Raw genomic sequence first — 18582 nt, 5'->3', positions numbered from 1 at the left:
CTTCACATGTATGAAAATGTTCTCCTTTTCATGTAAGTTCAGATGTCTGTGTTACAAGGCATTTGCTCCCTTCTGTAGGATGCAGTTAACACTAGATATTCTTTTATTTTCTTCACTGGAAATTATGGATTTGAAATATCTAACAACCACTACACATTTTCCCATCCAGAATTCCTATTTTGGCCTCATAAAGCAATGTCATTTCTGTTGCCTACTTCTAGTGCATGAGATTTTTAGGGAATGAAGAACACACAGACAGACAGACGCACACACATACACACACACACACACAGAGTTTTCATTAACTTAAAAAAATGTAAAAACATAATTTTTTTCTTTATTATATAAACTTATACTTGCACATACAGAAGAGTTATTGAGCAAAACCACAAACATTAAGGTTTTACAATTTAAGAGACTTTGTGTTGTGCCTCAAAAAATATTTCCATTGAACATGAAAATCATTTACATATAAATTTCAGTATCCATCTTCCTGTAAACATCTTTCTTTTAATATTCATATACAGATCAATGTAAGTTTCTGGTCTTTCATTATGAGTAAGTCATATGAATAAAAATATTTTTATGTTGTAACTTCAAATCTCTTAAAGCCTACAAGTATGCTGAAAGAATTCTTATGGAGGAATCCTGTCTATTCTTGTTGCTGCTCTATCAGTACACATAAACATTTGAAAAATAAAAATCTTTTCTTAAATATAAAATCTTCTTATAAACTTACATGTATAATCTATTCTGTAATCTGTTCCATCAGTCAGAGAAACACTGTAAGTACAAAACACAAAGATTTACAAAATATGTATGCTTTCAAGCATTAAACTTATTTTGGTGGCAACATTTCTATGGCATCAGGCTATGGAATATTATATGGGTATAATCTATTCTGTTGTGATGTACCCGTTGAGGTTTTGTCTAACTGATTTTATTTATTTACAAATACATGAAAGAGGCCATAAAATATCAGGGCTTGGCCTTTATGTTCTTGGATAGTTGTCAATAAAGAGTACATTGTGGCAAAAGTGTATATATATTGTTAATGAATATCTGCATGAGGGTATACAACTACTAATTGATTAGAGGAGGCATTTAGCAGTAAAGAGGAACACAGAAAAGGCTGATTAAATGCTGAACTACAAAATTTGTTATTATGAAGTTTAAAAATGCACACAAAGCTCAAAGACACATAAACAATCCATGAATTCTACTGGTTCAGTCAGAATGCAATGCGAGAAGGATGACTGATGGAAGGAGCTGTGTGTGTGTGTGTGTGTGTGTGTGTGTGTGTGTGTGTGTGTGTGTGTGTGTGTGTGTAAAAAAAGTCTTTAGACGTTCATTTATTAATTTGTCTTTTGCATGTGCCATTCTGCCACTCAATGCCTTCTCTACTTGGTGAGTAGTGATTCACACTCATGTAGGTATTTATTGGCCATCCTGGGTTTCTCATCACTAGGTTGATGTTTGTGTCACATAAAAAAAAAAAAAAAAAAAACTATACAATCATTCCCAATTCGAAATTGAAAGCTAGATACTTTTACAAGCCTAAACGGAAGTATACTTTTATTTTGTAGTCATTTTTGGTATGTATGATTTTAAAACTCACTACTTATGTCCATTTTTGATATCAAGAAAGTAGTTTAGGGTCAATGTCTTGAAAAAACTGCTACATACACAATTAAATGTGAAGTTAAGCAGTTAAAGAATTCACAGCACTGAAATCTGCTTGAGTAAAACATCAAAAATGTTTGAGACAGTATGTTCAAAGTACTTTAGAGTCATATGTGGTTCCAATATCTCTACCATACTTTAATCATATCAAAAACATTTCACAGTTCTTTGTTCAGATATCAGGTACATTAGAAGAAAGACATTTAATGGCAGTGATTCTTTACCTTCTCAGTCCTTACTGCCTCTTTGACTTTCAGTTTATACTCATGCAGATTACAAACAGCTATTAAGACTGTTTTCATTCAGAATCAAGCTTCATATCCTGCACTACATAAATGAAAGAAAGAGTGGTCTAAATGGGCAAGGCATACAACTCATCTGCTCTCAAATTTATAAAATGGACACCTAAAATACTATTACCTGTAAAATTAATGGCAACAGTTTAAGAGCTGAACAATAATAAGCAATTGTTTTAATAATATGAGACCATGTCATCATTATATTTCCTCTGTACATTGTTTATTGTGTATTGTAGTAATTGAAATAACCAAAACTTTCCTAGAATGAGAAAAATGGCGATTATAAATAACTTTCATTTTATTTATTTATTGTGATGAGGGAATTTCTTGATTTGACTTTCAACAAGCTTATCACAGATTCTGTAATCTGAATAAGTTGAACTCAATTTTTATTGTTCCAATGGCTCAAGGGGAAAAAAAGAAGCTAGATCATTTTAATATTATGCAATTGCATTTTTCTCACCAGTACAAGCTACCAGAGCATTTCAATATGTTACAGAGCATTTTATTGATTACTAAAATGTCTGACACATTCTTAACACCATTAACAGTGGAATTGCATTTATATCACATCAGCATACACCATGCTTGTGGATGGCTATGATCACTTTGTATGGTATATTACAAGCCCATTTTTGAGAAGAACATTGTTCATTAACAAACATAAAATTTTTAGTCTGAATTTGTGTGAGCCACAGAGAATAATAACTACAGAAGTAGAACATCAATTTATTTGTTCATTATTGTGGAATGTAAATTCTATGGTGTTTAGACATGTGCGCTTTAATGGCTTGGTAGTTATCGTGATCTCTGCTTGACCAAAATTAGCAGATCATTATTTATGCTAACAGTTTTGTCCATTACAATGAGCTGTTCAGTGATGATAGTTCATTACAACACAATGTGGGCTGATTCGTTTATTTATATGAAAATCATTTCAAGTTTTCTCTCTGTAATTGCTAAAACACGTTGTCATTTCAGGTGAGGCTGCCTTATTCTCATTAATACTTTGGATATATATATATGTATGAGCAAGTATTTCTGCATGATTCCATTGACAGTCTTGATGGCAGTACATAGTAATGTCAAAATACAAGCAGTGCCACTGCCTTCATTATGGCAGTATGCCAGCAATGTAGTATACATGTTCCTCCAGACCTATCCCAACAACACAAACTAGCACCATCAAAGCCCCCAGAATGCTCTCCCAGTCAGGATAATCACCAAAGGCAAAAACCTGGAGGATAAAAGCCAAGACAATGTCAAGAGAACGGGTAACAGATACTTTTCCTGCACCCTCCAAGTTCAGGGCTTTTGCCACAAGGACTTGCCCAGTGAGTCCCAGAACACTCACTGCCACTGCCAAGAGCCATTCATACCATGTCCTGTGGATTAATACACCAATGTCATGGCGGTGCCCCAATGTCAGCAACGTTCCTGCTGACATGAGAAGTGACCATATTGATAACTGCAGCACCACAACTGAGAAGTGAACATCTTTGCATTTACGCATTACAACAATATTCAGTGCTGTAAAGATAGTTGCAAAAATTGCACATGTGTAACCTATTACATCGTAGACATCTGGCCCACTCTGAAAGTTAAAAAAGAAAGAAATTTTATTAGTTTACACTCAGAGTATAATGTGTTACAAAAATTTACACATAAAATACATATTTATATAATGGAAGGAAACATTCCACGTGGGAAAAATTATATATAAAAACAAAGATGAGGTGACTTACCGATCAAAAGCGCTGGCAGGTCGATAGACACACAAACAAACACAAACATACACACAAAATTCAAGCTTTCGCAACAAACTGTTGCCTCATCAGGAAAGAGGGAAGGAGAGGGGAAGATGAAAGGAAGTGGGTTTTAAGGGAGAGGGTAAGGAGTCATTCCAATCCCGGGAGCGGAAAGACTTACCTTAGGGGGAAAAAAGGACAGGTATACACTCGCACACACGCACATATCCATCCACACATACAGACACAAGCAGACATATTTAAAGACAAAGAGTTTGGGCAGAGATGTCAGTCGAGGCAGAAGTGTAGAGGCAAAGAAGTTGTTGAAAGACAGGTGAGGTATGAGTGGCGGCAACTTGAAATTAGCGGAGATTGAGGCCTGGCGGATGACGAGAAGAGAGGATATACTGAAGGGCAAGTTCCCATCTCCGGAGTTCGGATAGGTTGGTGTTGGTGGGAAGTATGCAGATAACCCGGACGGTGTAACACTGTGCCAAGATGTGCTGGCTGTGCACCAAGGCATGTTTAGCCACAGGGTGATCCTCGTTACCAACAAACACTGTCTGGACACATCTTTCATGACAGATTTTGTTTTTCACTTCATATTTCATCTATTCACCATGCATTTTGTTGTACATTTTACTCTGTTTCTTTAAGTTTTCCAGCTTCCATGTAACTTCTTATTTGCAGCACTTCCAAGGTTCCCATGTTTACATTGCTGGCACATATCTTAAAGCATGAAGTCATGGCTGTCTCTTCCACATCCTATTTTTTGCAGAAACTTTTCTTTTCTGCTTCTTATTTCTTCAATACAGTTTTTATATATCCTCTATTATATTCTATTTCTGGTACTTTATGCTTCTGTATTTGTAGTTTCTTTACTAAGAGAAATATATCCTGTACTCTTTCTCCTGGTATCTTTCCTGTGATCTAATTTTTTGGGTGATTCTGTTGCGAGTAGATGCTTACTATATTTTCATTTAAATATATCAACTTACAAAAGGCGCAGTGACTGACGGTTAAGCTTGTGTACTCCACTGGAGTGGGAACAGATGATTCTAGATTTTACAGTACCATTACAGTCTTGTATAAGGACAGAAACTTTTCTCTGATCTATTTTTTACACTGTATTCAGAATTTAGCTTGTGGAGAGTTATTTCTGAGAATTTAAGAAATTTTGAAGTGCCCACCACACAACCAACTCCTCAATGCTGAAGGCAAGGGATTTATGCAGCACTATCTCCATCTCCCCTCCTGTACCCTTATATTTGTCAGTTGTTGATTACACACTGTAACTTATTAATAATAAAACATTTCTCACTGCTGATTTTAAATATGTTAACAAGAAAAATGTTCATCAAACATTTCTTATTTGTTCAAAACGGTATCAGTTTGACAAGATATATTCATTAATAAAAGACTGCTCTTAAATAATGCCCCAAGTCTGAGCAACCTCCGAATGTGAACTGCAAGTATAAAAGCTGTTCTTCAAAAACAGAATCATTACACCCTTCAGGCTATAAGCTGTCTACCTGGATACAGTATGAAATTAATTTAAAATGGACAGAGAGAAACTGGAATGATTGTAGATGACACAGCCTACTTGGCATGTCTGATAATAAGGAGTCAACTGATAACAATATCAAGAAGCTGTTACGTAGCTAAATGTTCTACATATATGTTCATAATGAAAAAAAATTATGTATTTCTGTCATGTGTAACAATTATGTATGGACTGTCTGTGGGGAATAAGAATGTGACTGCTTTTTTTAAACAGTCTGTCTTTTTCCTTTATTTGTTCCAGTATTGTACAATTTTGGTCTTATACCATTTTCAAGTATTTATACAAAAATTCAGTAATGGCACATTATGATGTACTAGTATCTGCACAGGTACGTCTACATGGCATCCATAGTCATTGTGCCTGTAAGTGCAAATGTTGTAGTTGCTATAAAACCAGTAGTACTAGCACTGTTAACATGAATGCATGCCACAAATTTATTTCCACACAACATTGCACTCTACTTAAAAGTTTTGACCGTGCAGTGGTTAATGTGAGTATACCACTGCTGCGAATGCTGTTAAGTGCCTACACATGTTACATGCAGATAGTAGTATGGCATTAAGTTCTGTTGCTGAATTTTTATATGTGTACTTGAAAATGATCTGAGATTAAAATTGTACAGCAGTTCTAAAAATAAAAGAAAATGGTAGCTGCAGGTGGTATCAACTCATTTCAACAATCTGTCACAGCTGTGGACCCAAGTTCAGAAAAGTTCATTGAGCAATTGATGGTTTTGCAATAGTTCCCAAAAGTATTACTGGCCACTATCCGCCATTCTCTCCAGATATGGCCCATTTCCAAAGTTGAAAACCCCACTGAAAGGATGAAGATTTGCAATGATAGATGAGATAAAAGAAAATTGGCAGATGGCACTTCTCATGATCCAGCAAGAGGCATAGCAAGATAGCTTCTAGAACTGGGAATGGTGTTGGGAGTGGTGTATCAATTGTAAAGGAGAGTATTTCAAAGGAGACCATGCACAATAAGTAAAAAGTAGTGTAGAAAAATTTCGTAGACAAAGTTACAGAATTTTTTGAACAGATCTTGTAAGTACTTTTTCATGAGCTTTTGGAAATTGAAAAGAGTACTGCTTTATAAAAAGAAAAGTAAAATTATCAAAAATTGGACCAAAAACTTCCAAGGCAAAAACTTAAATTAACAAGGAAATGAGTTCATTATGAATCAAATTTCACAAAACAATAGAACTTAAACATTAAACCATTAAAGATGTAACTATGGAAGAAAACTGTTTGTGGTCATCATTATTTTGGCTCTAAAGGTTTTTCATTCATGTTGAAAAATATGCCTTTTGTGACTTGACAAGTCCTGATTCTAGACACATCATATCAACACTGAGAAGTTCTGTTACATGAATGGTAAGTCATGAACCAAGAATTAATAATATCAATTTCTTTATACATAAGGTAACAGGCATACAATTTTTGTAACTGCAGCATTCACAAATTTGAGGTACGGAAATTGATATACAGAATAGACGAATATGTTGCCTTACCTTGAAAATGAATGGTGGCTTTGCTATCAGCACAACACCAGTAACAAGCAGGAAAACTATGAAAGTACGGAAGAATCCACATGGCTCCCTCAGAAAAATGAATGACAGTACCATGACTAAAACAGGTGAGCTGAAGATAATTGTTGTTGCATCCCCTAAAGGTAGTCTCCGGAAGGAGAAGAACAGCAGAACAAGAGTCATTCCACCAACAAATCCCTGTAACAGAAAGGCAGAAGGTCACAACATTGATCCATTACTTTAATTTCAGAACAAATGCTGAAGATTTTTGTTCTGTATTGGCTTTATGAAAAAGAAATTTTTTTTGACGAAATGTTATGTGTTTGGTTATGAACTCTCTTTTGGCTTCTCAGCCCATTGTTACCTGATGAAAGCCTAAGAAGCTAAAAGCTGATTTGTGAACAAATAAATAATATTTTGGAGAACACCAGGAAAGCGCTTACAACTTAATAATGTCATCAATTCCAGCACCAGTGCAAATTTCAGTTAGTACTGGCTTTGCTTTCTCTCTAATACAAAACATTATGTAATATAATGAATGTTCCTACTGTTACCTTAATTCTAATTACAATCCAAAAAGTTATAGAAAGAATGTTACTCTCTTGAAGGACAAAGGAGTGAAGAGAAAATTTATTTTTGAACTAGTAGTCATTAATCTGTAATAAGATAGCTGGTGGGGAGTAAAATTCTAATGATAGAAACCATCTTAAATATCCACACATGAAATGTTGCAGCAGATACTACAAATAAATTATAAAGTCTTTTTTGGTTATATGATGACTATTTCTGTTAAGGAAATGACAAAAATTATTGTATACTATGACTAAAGGAAAGAAAAGGCAATAATGAAAATTCTTCTGATTGTTTCCAAAAAACAAGGTACTGTGAACTAAATTCTAATTAGAGTGATCATTGGATTGTGATTTAAAAATGTGTTCACAATAACTGGTGTGTAGGTGTAGAGCAAACATAAATACTGAGGATATGAACTAACAGAGGGGAAAATATATTGCAAATGGGAACTTTGAGAAATAGATTATCAATAAAACTAATGAATTTATTTCATGTAACTTCAAACCACAACTGTGTTGACATAGTACTTTGAAATACTTATTTACATTTTAAACAATGAAAAGTCCAGGATGGAGTAACAGTTGTTGTTATTGTTGTGGAAAGAATAGATTTCTACTCACCACCTAGAGGAGCTGCTGCCTCTCAGACAGCACAACAAAAATACTACTAATATATTTTTTCTCTTGTGGACAAAGTCCTTCTTTTAAGATAGAAAGTACACTCATATCCACATAAGCACAACTCACATACACACAATGCCACTGTCAGTGGCTACATTTGTGTGAGTTTTGCTTGTGTGAATGTGTGTTTGTTTGCTATTTCAGAAGGGTGAATGTGTCTGAAAGCTTAACATATTTTAGCATCCTTTTTCTTTGGGCCTGCCTCTGACTCCTCTATGAGGTGAGTAGCAATCTACACTTTCCATATTATTATTTACATTTTTAAATCTTTTTGTAAGCCAAATTGCTTATTATTTTACATTATTTTCCAGCAGAAAATTATTTACATTATACTTTTTCCCATAAAGTTCATATATTTGTAAGTCTGTGAGGAAATTTGGTCGGACATAAGCTTGTAATCCTAACTCCCTTCTTCACAGTGTGAAATTAGTCCCCTCACTCGAAAGTTTCTTATGCTATTATTTCATCATGCAAGGTACAATTACGATACATTGGTCCAAACACTATGCAATCTACATATACATCTAGAATCTGAAACTGTGAGAAGTGCATATGAGAGGATACTTAACATTGTACCACTTGTTAGATCTTCAACTTGTTCCATTAGTGTATAGAGTGTAGGAAGTGTTATTGCTTAAATACCTGTGTGTTCACTGCAGTTAGGTCAATCTTTCCTTTTTGATTCCTATGGTATCAATATGAAGGGTGTTGTGGTATATTTCTACATTCTTCATCTACTTTTGGTTCTTGAATATTTTTAAGCAGCCTTTCATGGCCTGTTTTCAAGTGCCTGCCAGTTTAGGTTTCCTGGTTTTTCAGCATGATGTTGACGCCCTCCCATGGGTCAAATTACTTTGTGACCATACTCACTGGGTTTCTTTGTTCAACATATACTGAGAGACTCATTCTTACAGGTCTCACACATTTCAGCAATATTCAGGGATAAGCCACCCAAATGTATTTAAGCTATCTCCCTTGTAGTGTAATTACTTTTTTTTTTTTGTATACTCACAAACGGAAATCTGCCATGTACTTTATCTGCAAATGAGCCTATGTGATGATTGCCTTTTATAATCCAATATGCTGCTACACCAAAGTATTTGTATGAGTTGACTGGTTCCAGTTATGGTTCACTGATAATGTACTCAGAGAATCTAATAGTTTTTCATTGTGTGAAGTTCACAGTTTTATATTTCTGCACATTTAAAGCGAACTGCTAATCTTGGCAGTAATTAAAACTTAGCAAAACCTGGCTGAATATTTGTAGATATTTCAGATAGTACTTCATAATAGAAAAATGGATCATCCAATTAAAACCTGGGATTGCTCTTGCTTTTTTCCACCTACTGGGCAGTTTCTCACTTGAAGGATCCATGGTTAAAATGGAGGCTAACTCAGCCACAGCTTCAGCACAGAACCTGATAGGGATTCCATCAGTCCCTGGAGCTTTGTTCAGTTTTACTGATTCAGCTGCTCTTCAATTGCCTCTGACATTACTATCTATGTTCTTCATCTTTGCAGCAGTACAACAGTGAAACAGAAACAGTAATCCCAAAAATTTCTTAGTGAAGTAAAATTTGAAAATAGAGTTCTATAGTTCTGATTTGCTACTTTTGATTTCAGTTCACATGTCATCCATGAGTGCCTGGGTACCAACTTTGGGGACACTGACAGTCTTTACATATGACAAGAATTTCTGAGATTTTGTGAGATGTCTTTCAACAAGATTTGACTATGGCATTTATTGTTAGAAAACTGTCAGTACTCAGGCCTCGAAGATGGTCATCATAGACTGAAATTAATTACTTGTTGCACAGGGTGGGTGAAATAAAACTGACCCAGAAAATATTTATAAGACTGACATGGAATTGACACTTATTGAAAAGGACCTGCATTTGTAGCTCTTAAGATTTTCTGTTGCGCTTGAGTTGGAGCATCTGGACAAACTTTCAGATATTAAGTTCTGCCCGTGATTTCTGAGTGAAGTGGAATCAGATACTTTTGGATCCTTTATTTTTCATTTCTTCAGATGAGGCCTCATTCAGCATGTCAGGCTATGTGAACTCACAAAACATGCATCAGAAAATCCTCGTCAGTACTTTGAAGAGCCAATGTATACTCCCAAGGTTAGTGTTTGGTCTGAAATGACTGATGTCCATATCATAAATGCTGACTACTATGTCCAGAAACTGTTTGGTCCATATGTGGATCAACTCACAGAGTATGGATGACTGTATGGATATTTCTGGCAAAATGGAGCAACAAGACACACCACCTTGACAACTTTGTCTTGAATGCATGAGGTATTTGGTAAGGAGTGGACAGTCACCAAAGGCAGTCCAATCTCCTGTCTGCCTTGATCAGCTGATCTCTCTGTAATCAAGTAATCATCACCACTGGAAGAACATCAGCAGAACACTGAAGACACAATTGCTGATATCCTTCAGGCACAACTGGTATGCATGTCTAACAGTTTCAGGAATCAAACACAGCACTGCATCAGTGTTATTTGTGGCCATTTCAAGAATCTTCTGCAATGTTCATTAATAAGGGTCAATGCCATGTCAATCTTATTTAAAATATTTTCTGGGCCAGCTTTATTTTATGCACCCTGTATATGATTGTGGCCTGTAACTGGAATAAAGATGCAAATAATTTTCTGGACCACTGTGTGTTCTGCTGTGACTATGCCACTATTTATTCATTTTTGAAGGTTTCATTTATTGCTCTTTTGACACCCAAACATATTTCATTTAGCATCTCTCTATCTATACTCTTATGGTTTGTTTGATATCTATTGTGTAGTAATTGCTGTTTCTTTAGAAGTTTCTTTACAGAAACTGTATAGCAGAGAGTGTCCCTCCCACATTAAACTGTTTGATTTGGGCATATCTATACAATGCTCAGTCAGCTATTCTTCTAAATGTCAGCCACAGTTTATCTGCATGCTCTTGCTCAGAGCTAAATGTTTGACAATCCTCAGTGATATATGACTAATGTTTTCTGAATATGTGAATCTTTTTCCTTGTTTTAGTTAGCCTTTGTATCTTGGTATTCAGTATCGTTACAGCTGTCTCATAGTCACTGATACAAGTTTCAATGTCAACATCCTCAGAACAGATCTATTTCTTCCCATTAGATCAAATATGTTTCCACCATTAGTGGGTTTTTGAACTATCTGTTATAGCTAGTTTTCAGAGAAGCCACTCTATTTCACAGGATGTTTTACATGACCATCAATTACAAAACTGCATATGTCCTAGTTGGTTGGTGGATGATTAAAGCTTGTTCCAATGACAATAGTACTACTGGGGAATATATGTACTAGCAAACTGATTTTTTTTCTAAATCTTTCAGGTGGATCCAAGGGAGAGACTGGTAATTGATCCTGTCATAAATTTATGCTTGCTATTGATAATGAATCTTGCCCAATAACTCTCACATGCAGCTGCAGTTTCTATCTCAGTGGTTTGGAGGTATTTGTCTACTTAAGTTAATACTGCATCTGTATTTCTCATTAGCTTTATCTTTCAATATACAAAGTTATATCCTGAACATTAATTCACCTAGGCTTTATTGGCATTCCCTGTCTTTAATCTGTTCCAACTTCTAATTGATTATCAACTGTGAAATCTAAGGCTCATTTGATTATTCACTTCAATTTTTAACTGCATTTATATAACTGTATGGGATGATAATTATGAACTATATGAAATGCAATTATCATAACTTCTAAATGGTTTGTGTTAGGACATTCAAACTGCATGGTTGACCATGGGGCAGGATGGGAATTAGTGTGTACTATATGGTTTGGCTTAGCAACAAAGCCCACTTTCTTTTGGATGGGTTTGTCAGTAAGCAAAATTGGCACATTTAGGGGACTGAGAACCCACATTTTGCGATCAAGTCTCTTCACTCCCAACAGATGACTGTGTGGTGTGCAGCACCCAGTCATGAAATAATTGGTGCTATATTCCTTGATGGCATGGCAGCTATCAAATGGTACGTGAAGGTTTCAGAAGATGATTTCATGCCATTATCCAAAGTGATCCTGATTTTGACAACATGTGGTTCATGCATGATGGAGCTGAACCCATCAAAGCAGGAGAGTGTTTGATGTCCTGGAGCAGCACTCTGGGGACTGCATTCTGTCTCTGAAGTGCCCAGAGGCCACTGGCACGGGCCTTGATTGGCCACCATATTCTCTGGATCTGAATGCATGCGACTCCTTTTTGTGGGCTATTTTAAATACAAGGTGTAGAGCAATAGCCCCAAAACCATTGCTGAGCTGAAAACAGCCAGTCAGGAAGTCATCAACAGCATCAATGTTCCGACACTTCAGAGGGTCATGCAGAATTTAGCTATTTGTCAGCACCACATCATCGTCAATGATGGCAGGCATATAAAACATGTCTTAACCTAAATATGAATATCTGTAGTGACATTTAAATGTTGAACAAATTGTCTGCACACCATAGTTTGAAACTAATGTAAGTTTTTTTCATATAGTTCAATAATTGTCACCCTGTATCTGGCAAGATAAGACTATGTGCCCAACCAGTTTCAAACCCAGATCCCTCCATTTCACAGTAGTACACTACCAATTACACCACACTTTCTTATGATACTGAGAGATCAACAACTTTGGGACAGAATATATCTGGGGCTGTTGGCTTCAACTAAAGCAAATACATTGCTTAGTGTACATGAAGTAACTCACTTCAACAACCTTGATTCTGTGAATAAGTCTAACTTTCCATTACATCCATCATTTCCAGAGGTATCAGTCACACACCATCATAAGAGAGTGTTTGCCAAGTCTGGAAGGAATTGAAGAAGCATGTAAGTAACTGAAGCTTTAAGGCATGCTCCAATGATGTAATTGGCAGCATTTCGCTCATGCCAGCCTCCAACTTACACTTCCTGTAAGGACCATGAAGATAAGGTAAGAGAAATTAGGGCTCTTACAGAGGCATATAAACAGTCTATTTGCAGGTGGAACAGGAAAGGGAACAACTGGTAGTGGTTCAATTTACCATTTACCATGCATCGTCCAGTGGCTTGTGGAATATAGATGTAGAACATACTGTACTGTCAATAAACAAATGCTAAAGGAACAGAATGGTCCTTGTCAAGTATTTGTTTCTGGATATTTGTGTGCAGGATTTTTTCTAGCTTTTAGTTCCTGCAACATGGTGTCTCTTTGTTCCTATGTCTTGGTTATGGCCCACCCCACTTGTACTGTGGTTCACTCCACATAGTTTTGTCTTCTTGTATCATTCCACTGCACACTCTAGAACTTTGCAAATCTTTTTCTGCTTATTTATCTATTAGTTTTGATGTTCTTCTCAAAACACCCTATTTATGTGGTTTATGACTCATATTACAGCAGCTGTTTTTGATGTTTTTATTCCATTTTTTGGCAGACATATTCCATTCTTTTCTTGCATAGTCATTGCTCTTGTTTTCAACATGTTCTTTCCCCTTACACATGTCACTTACCTCCACATGCCATTTATGATGAGATGTTCATGGAGGAGGCATATTATTAGCACTGGTGCAAAAGTAATCAAAGATAAATAGCATACTACTGAAAACTTGAACTGTAGTGCAAATTTAAAAATAATTTCTCTATTCTGAGACAGGATACACAATCAGTGTGAAAGGAACTTAACAGAAACAAGATAACCTAACACAACAGACCAACAGTTTAACATGCTGTCAGTAATGAAGTCACCATAACCAGAGCACAAGCTACAATGTGGCAAAGACTCATGAAGGAACGCAGATATTTAATTTTGACAGGATTTACACAAAAATTTTCATGATTTTGTTCAAGGAAACCCTGTGAAATATAAATTTGGATAGCCAAACTGATAATTTAAAGCTGATCATCTTGAATGTCAGACCACTATATCTACACAATCTAGTCTACTAACAATAATGAAAGATAGAAGAAAGTGGAGGTTTAGCAAATATAATATACAAAAATTCATAACAGTAATGATGAGAGCAATATCAAGTAAATAAGAAGTCATATGATGAAATAGAATTCTCTCCATAAATACAGCTTCCTTATATCTTATTCATACCGTACAAACACAAATTATTTACTGCAAAGTGTGTTGTATTTCATCTAACAAAAGTCATCAATACAGTTGGAGACTGAAGTGTTTGCAATAATATGAAATGATGTTATCACATCAGCATTCATCCAGTTTACCCAGATAAGTGTCTTGCACTATGTTTATTTGTGTGTGGACATGCTAATACACTTTGGATGTTTTCATTTGTTGTTGTTTTATGGGATAATTGCATGGAGTGATGCAGTTAAAGTACATAATCTGCTTACTTTCTCTTTAAGAACACAAATGATAAATACACTGAAGAGATGATATTTGCACATCTTGCAACAGCCACTTACAAGTCTGGAGAAAAGAGGACAGCTGCAGTTTAACATCTCATCAAGTTGGAAGTGGTTTGACAAATGTTGAGCTGAATAAGTATTCCTACAGCAGACAGACAATGCACAAACAATTAAATAACAAAGTCACTGAATATAGCTAGATTGCTTAGCAGGGAAAAGTGAATATATGGTTTCCCTAATCTCATCATATTTGACACTATGGCAATACTGATTACTTTCAATCATGTAACTAAGTGTTAAACTGAAAAGGCACCACATTTAGGAAACTATAATTCTTGTAACATCACTATCTCTTTCTTTGTTGGAGCATTACAAGAAGTCATTATTGATTTACAGTTGCAATCCAGATATTTACTTGTCGTTGTAATTCAATTTAATTATTACCTCCTTCTGGATTGTTGCAATGTTTGGTTATTGGCGACATGGAAACCAAACATTGCTTGTTGTACCACCATACAGTGAGATCTTCAGAGGGGTTGGTCCAGATGCAGTACACACCGGTACCTCTAATACCCAGTAGCATGTCCTCTTGCTTTGATGCATATCTGCATTCATTGTGGCATACTATCCACAAGTTCATCAAGGTACTGTTGGTCCAGATTGTTCCACTCCTCAACAGCAATTTAGCATAGATCCCTCAGAGTGGTTGGTGGGTCACAATTGCCCATAAACAGCCCTTTTCAATCTATCCCAGGCATGTTCGATAGATTTCATGTCTGGAGAACACGCTGGCCACTGTTGTCGAGTGATGTCATTGTCCTGAATTGTCATTCAAAAGATGTGCATGATGGGGGTGCGAATTGTCATCCATGAAGACGAATGCCTTGATAATATGCTGCTGATATGGTTGCACTGTCTGTCGGAGGATGGCATTCACATATCATACAACCTTTACAGCATCTTCCATGGCCACCAGTGGTGTGCGTCAGCCCCACATAATCCCACCCCAAAACAGCAGGGCACCTTCACCTTGCTGCACTCGCTAGACAGTCTGACCATGTTGCCTACAAACACGTCTCCGATGATTGTCTGGTTGAAGGCATATGCAACACTCATCAGTGAAGAGAACGTGATGCCACTCCTGAGCAGTCCATTCAGCATGTTGTTGGATCTATCTGTACCATGCTGCATGGTGTTGTAGTTGCAAAGATGGACCTTGCTATGGACATTGGGAGTGAAGCTGCGCATCATGCAGCCTATTGTGCACAGTTTGAGTCATAACATGACATCCTGTTGCTGCACGAAAAGCATTATGCAACAAGGTGGCATAATCCGTAGGTAGCGGTCATCCACTGCAGTAGTAGCTCTTGGTAGGCCTGAGCGAGGCATCTCATCGACAGTTCCTGTGTCTCTGTATCTCCTCCATGTCCGAACAACATCGCTTTGGTTCACTCTGAGATGTCTGGACACTTCCCCTGTTGAGTGCCATTCCTGCCACAAATTAACAATGCAGACATGATCAAACTGCAGTATTGACCATCTAGGCATGGTTGAACTACAGACAACACGAGCCATGTACCTCCTTCCTGGTGGTATGACTGGAACTAATCGGCTGTCAAACCCTCTCCATCTAATAGGCACTGCTCATGCATGGTTGTTTACATCTTTGTGTGGGTTTAGTGACATCCCTGAACAGTCAAAGGGAGTGTGTTTGTGATACAATATCCACAGTCAACGTCTACTTCAGGAGGTCTGGGAACCGGGGTATGCAAATTTTGTTTCATGTGTGTATATCACAGTTATAAAGTGACAAATGTATGATGACGGACATAAAAAATCGTAAATCATTGTATGACAAAAAGTGCCAAATTGTTTTCGTTGATTAAATAAATATTAGTGTGTATGTAAAGGGACAGAGTGAAAAGGAGGAGGGGGCTTGCAACAACAAAAATTGTGAGATTACACAACAAATTGGTTTAAGGTTACAAGTAGCAATCAAAAAGTGTTCATTCAAGGCCATAGTCCATAATCATTATGCCATTCAGGCAAAATCACCATGAACATTGAGGCCATCATTCCACCAGGTTGAAGATATCCATTTGGTAAAACAATGAGTCCTGCTGCATGAGCACATCCATAACTACCTGCTGTATATCCTGATCCAATAGGAATCATCAACTCTTCAAGGCCTTTTTAAAGGGACTGAAGGCATGATAATCATATGGGGAGAGATCAAGAGTGTAGGGCGGGTACTCATTTAAACTTGAGTTCACATAATTTCTGCATTATGACATTTGTGATGTGGAGATGTGTATCATCATAAAGCAGCAGCCCACTGACAGGCATGTTGCCCATACATATTCTTCATTCTCTGATGGATGTCTGGGATGGCCGGCTGGTGTGGCGAGTGGTTCTAGGCACTTCAGTCTGGAACTGCGTGACTGCTACGGTCGCAGGTTCGAATCCTGCCTTGGGCATAGATGTGTGTGATGTCCTTAGGCTAGTTAGGTTTAAGTAGTTCTAAGTTCTAGGGGACTGATGGCCCCAGATGTTACCTCCCATAGTGCTCAGAGCCATTTGAGCCATTTGTCTTGGATATCTACCATTGTTTGTTCTTCAACAGCCAAGTAAAGAATAACAGTATGTTGGTCCTGTTTGGACATGTTTGGTAATAACATTGCATTAGTTCACATTTATTGCATGCATTTTGGGAAAACATGAATGCCACCCTAATCCTTTACCTCCACATTCATGCTTAAATACGTGACTAGAGTCATGCTACATTGCATATATGCTGTAGCAACGCCCTTAAACTTTTTGATCACCCCTTATATTATTAGGATTAGGACAATTTTGTGAGTCTGATGGACAGTAGAAATTAATGGGCTGAAAAGAAAAAGAAGTTGGTATGGCATTATTGGCTAGGAGAGGGACTGCTCAGCTTGATAATCAAAAAGGGTTTTCTTCCTCTGCACACAATTAGACCCTTCCCTTATGGTATATGAGGGATATCTTTGTGTGTGTCTGTAGAATGCAGGTGACTGTAGTGTGTGGTGCCATGTTTGTGTCTTATGACAGTAAGAGAAAGGAAAGTGTGAAGCACAGTGCTGGCACATAGACTACTCCTCTCACATAGCACCAAGGGAACCACTAAGCTTAACATTCCCATCCAAATGATCGATCAATATCAACAGCATTGTCTGCTCCAAGCGACGCTAAGGAAGTATGTTCAATACCCGTGGCATTGGCACAAAAGTCTGGTGATATGAAAACCAATGCCACTATCACTCCTCCTCGTACTACTCAAATACTGCTAATGAACAGTTCTTCCACAACTAGGATTCAAACCTTCCACCTCCATGTCGAACAACAGTACACAGATATACATTATTCACCTTGCCTATGGAGAAAGACTGATGGGAAGTACTGAGTAGTCAGAAAAAGAACTAAAGCGCTAATTTTGTTCAGCAGCATTGTTGTGCGTGGAACTTAAATTTTTTCCACTGCAGCAGTTAAACTATGAAGGCTATTATAATAATATCATTCTGCAAAGAATGTTTGATGGTCCTGGAAATCCTCAGTATGGTGACACATCAAATAGTTGCCTGAGATGTGCAGAAGGGCTTCCACATAGTTTGGACAGCAGGCAGGATATACTAATTGCTCGAAGCTGTGAGACTTGTTCCAAGACATACTTGGACAGGCCTGCAGATAAGGGCATTGACCAAAATGTCCAGGGTTCTATGGTTACATCATGGTCTTCCATGAGACTTTTTCTGAGAGGTAGTTTTACAATTGCCTACAATTGACAGCAGAGTGAAAGATTAACCCTAGAATTGCAGTTCACACACAGTGTACTTTGAATTCCATCATAGAGGAAATCCTTCATGGATGTGGAACGAGTGCAGAAGAAGTCACTGCAGGGTACTTTTATGAAGCCTGCTAACAGAAAAGTTTAACTAGTGCTAATCTGCTCATACTCATGATTATCAGAATTACTGTTAATGCATATTAGCAGAAAAGCTCCTTTCTTTCCACTTCTCAGGTGCTGTTTCTATCTAATATCATGCTTTAAAAGAGCAGTAATATAACTTTACTCAGATCACTGTTAGCTGTCTACGTACTGGCAAGGCAAGG

At 37.0% G+C, this 18582-nt stretch overlaps 1 protein-coding gene across 1 annotated transcript in view; it reads right to left on the bottom strand.

The window, feature by feature from the left end:
* Positions 1-361: 361 nt before the first annotated feature.
* The window catches only part of LOC124790459 (solute carrier family 35 member G1-like), a 47169-nt gene continuing 28948 nt past the window's right edge, over positions 362-18582 (bottom strand). The window contains exons 3-4 of the mRNA XM_047257786.1: positions 6808-7023; positions 362-3576 (exon numbers count right to left, since the gene is read on the bottom strand). Coding sequence (XP_047113742.1) covers positions 3097-3576; positions 6808-7023 — 696 coding nt within the window. The 3' untranslated portion in view covers positions 362-3096. The remainder of the gene's footprint in view (positions 3577-6807; positions 7024-18582) is intronic.

The sequence above is a fragment of the Schistocerca piceifrons genome, chromosome 1 (genome assembly GCF_021461385.2).
Source record: "Schistocerca piceifrons isolate TAMUIC-IGC-003096 chromosome 1, iqSchPice1.1, whole genome shotgun sequence".
Lineage (NCBI taxonomy): Eukaryota > Metazoa > Arthropoda > Insecta > Orthoptera > Acrididae > Schistocerca > Schistocerca piceifrons.
This window is presented reverse-complemented; position numbering and strand designations above follow the sequence as displayed.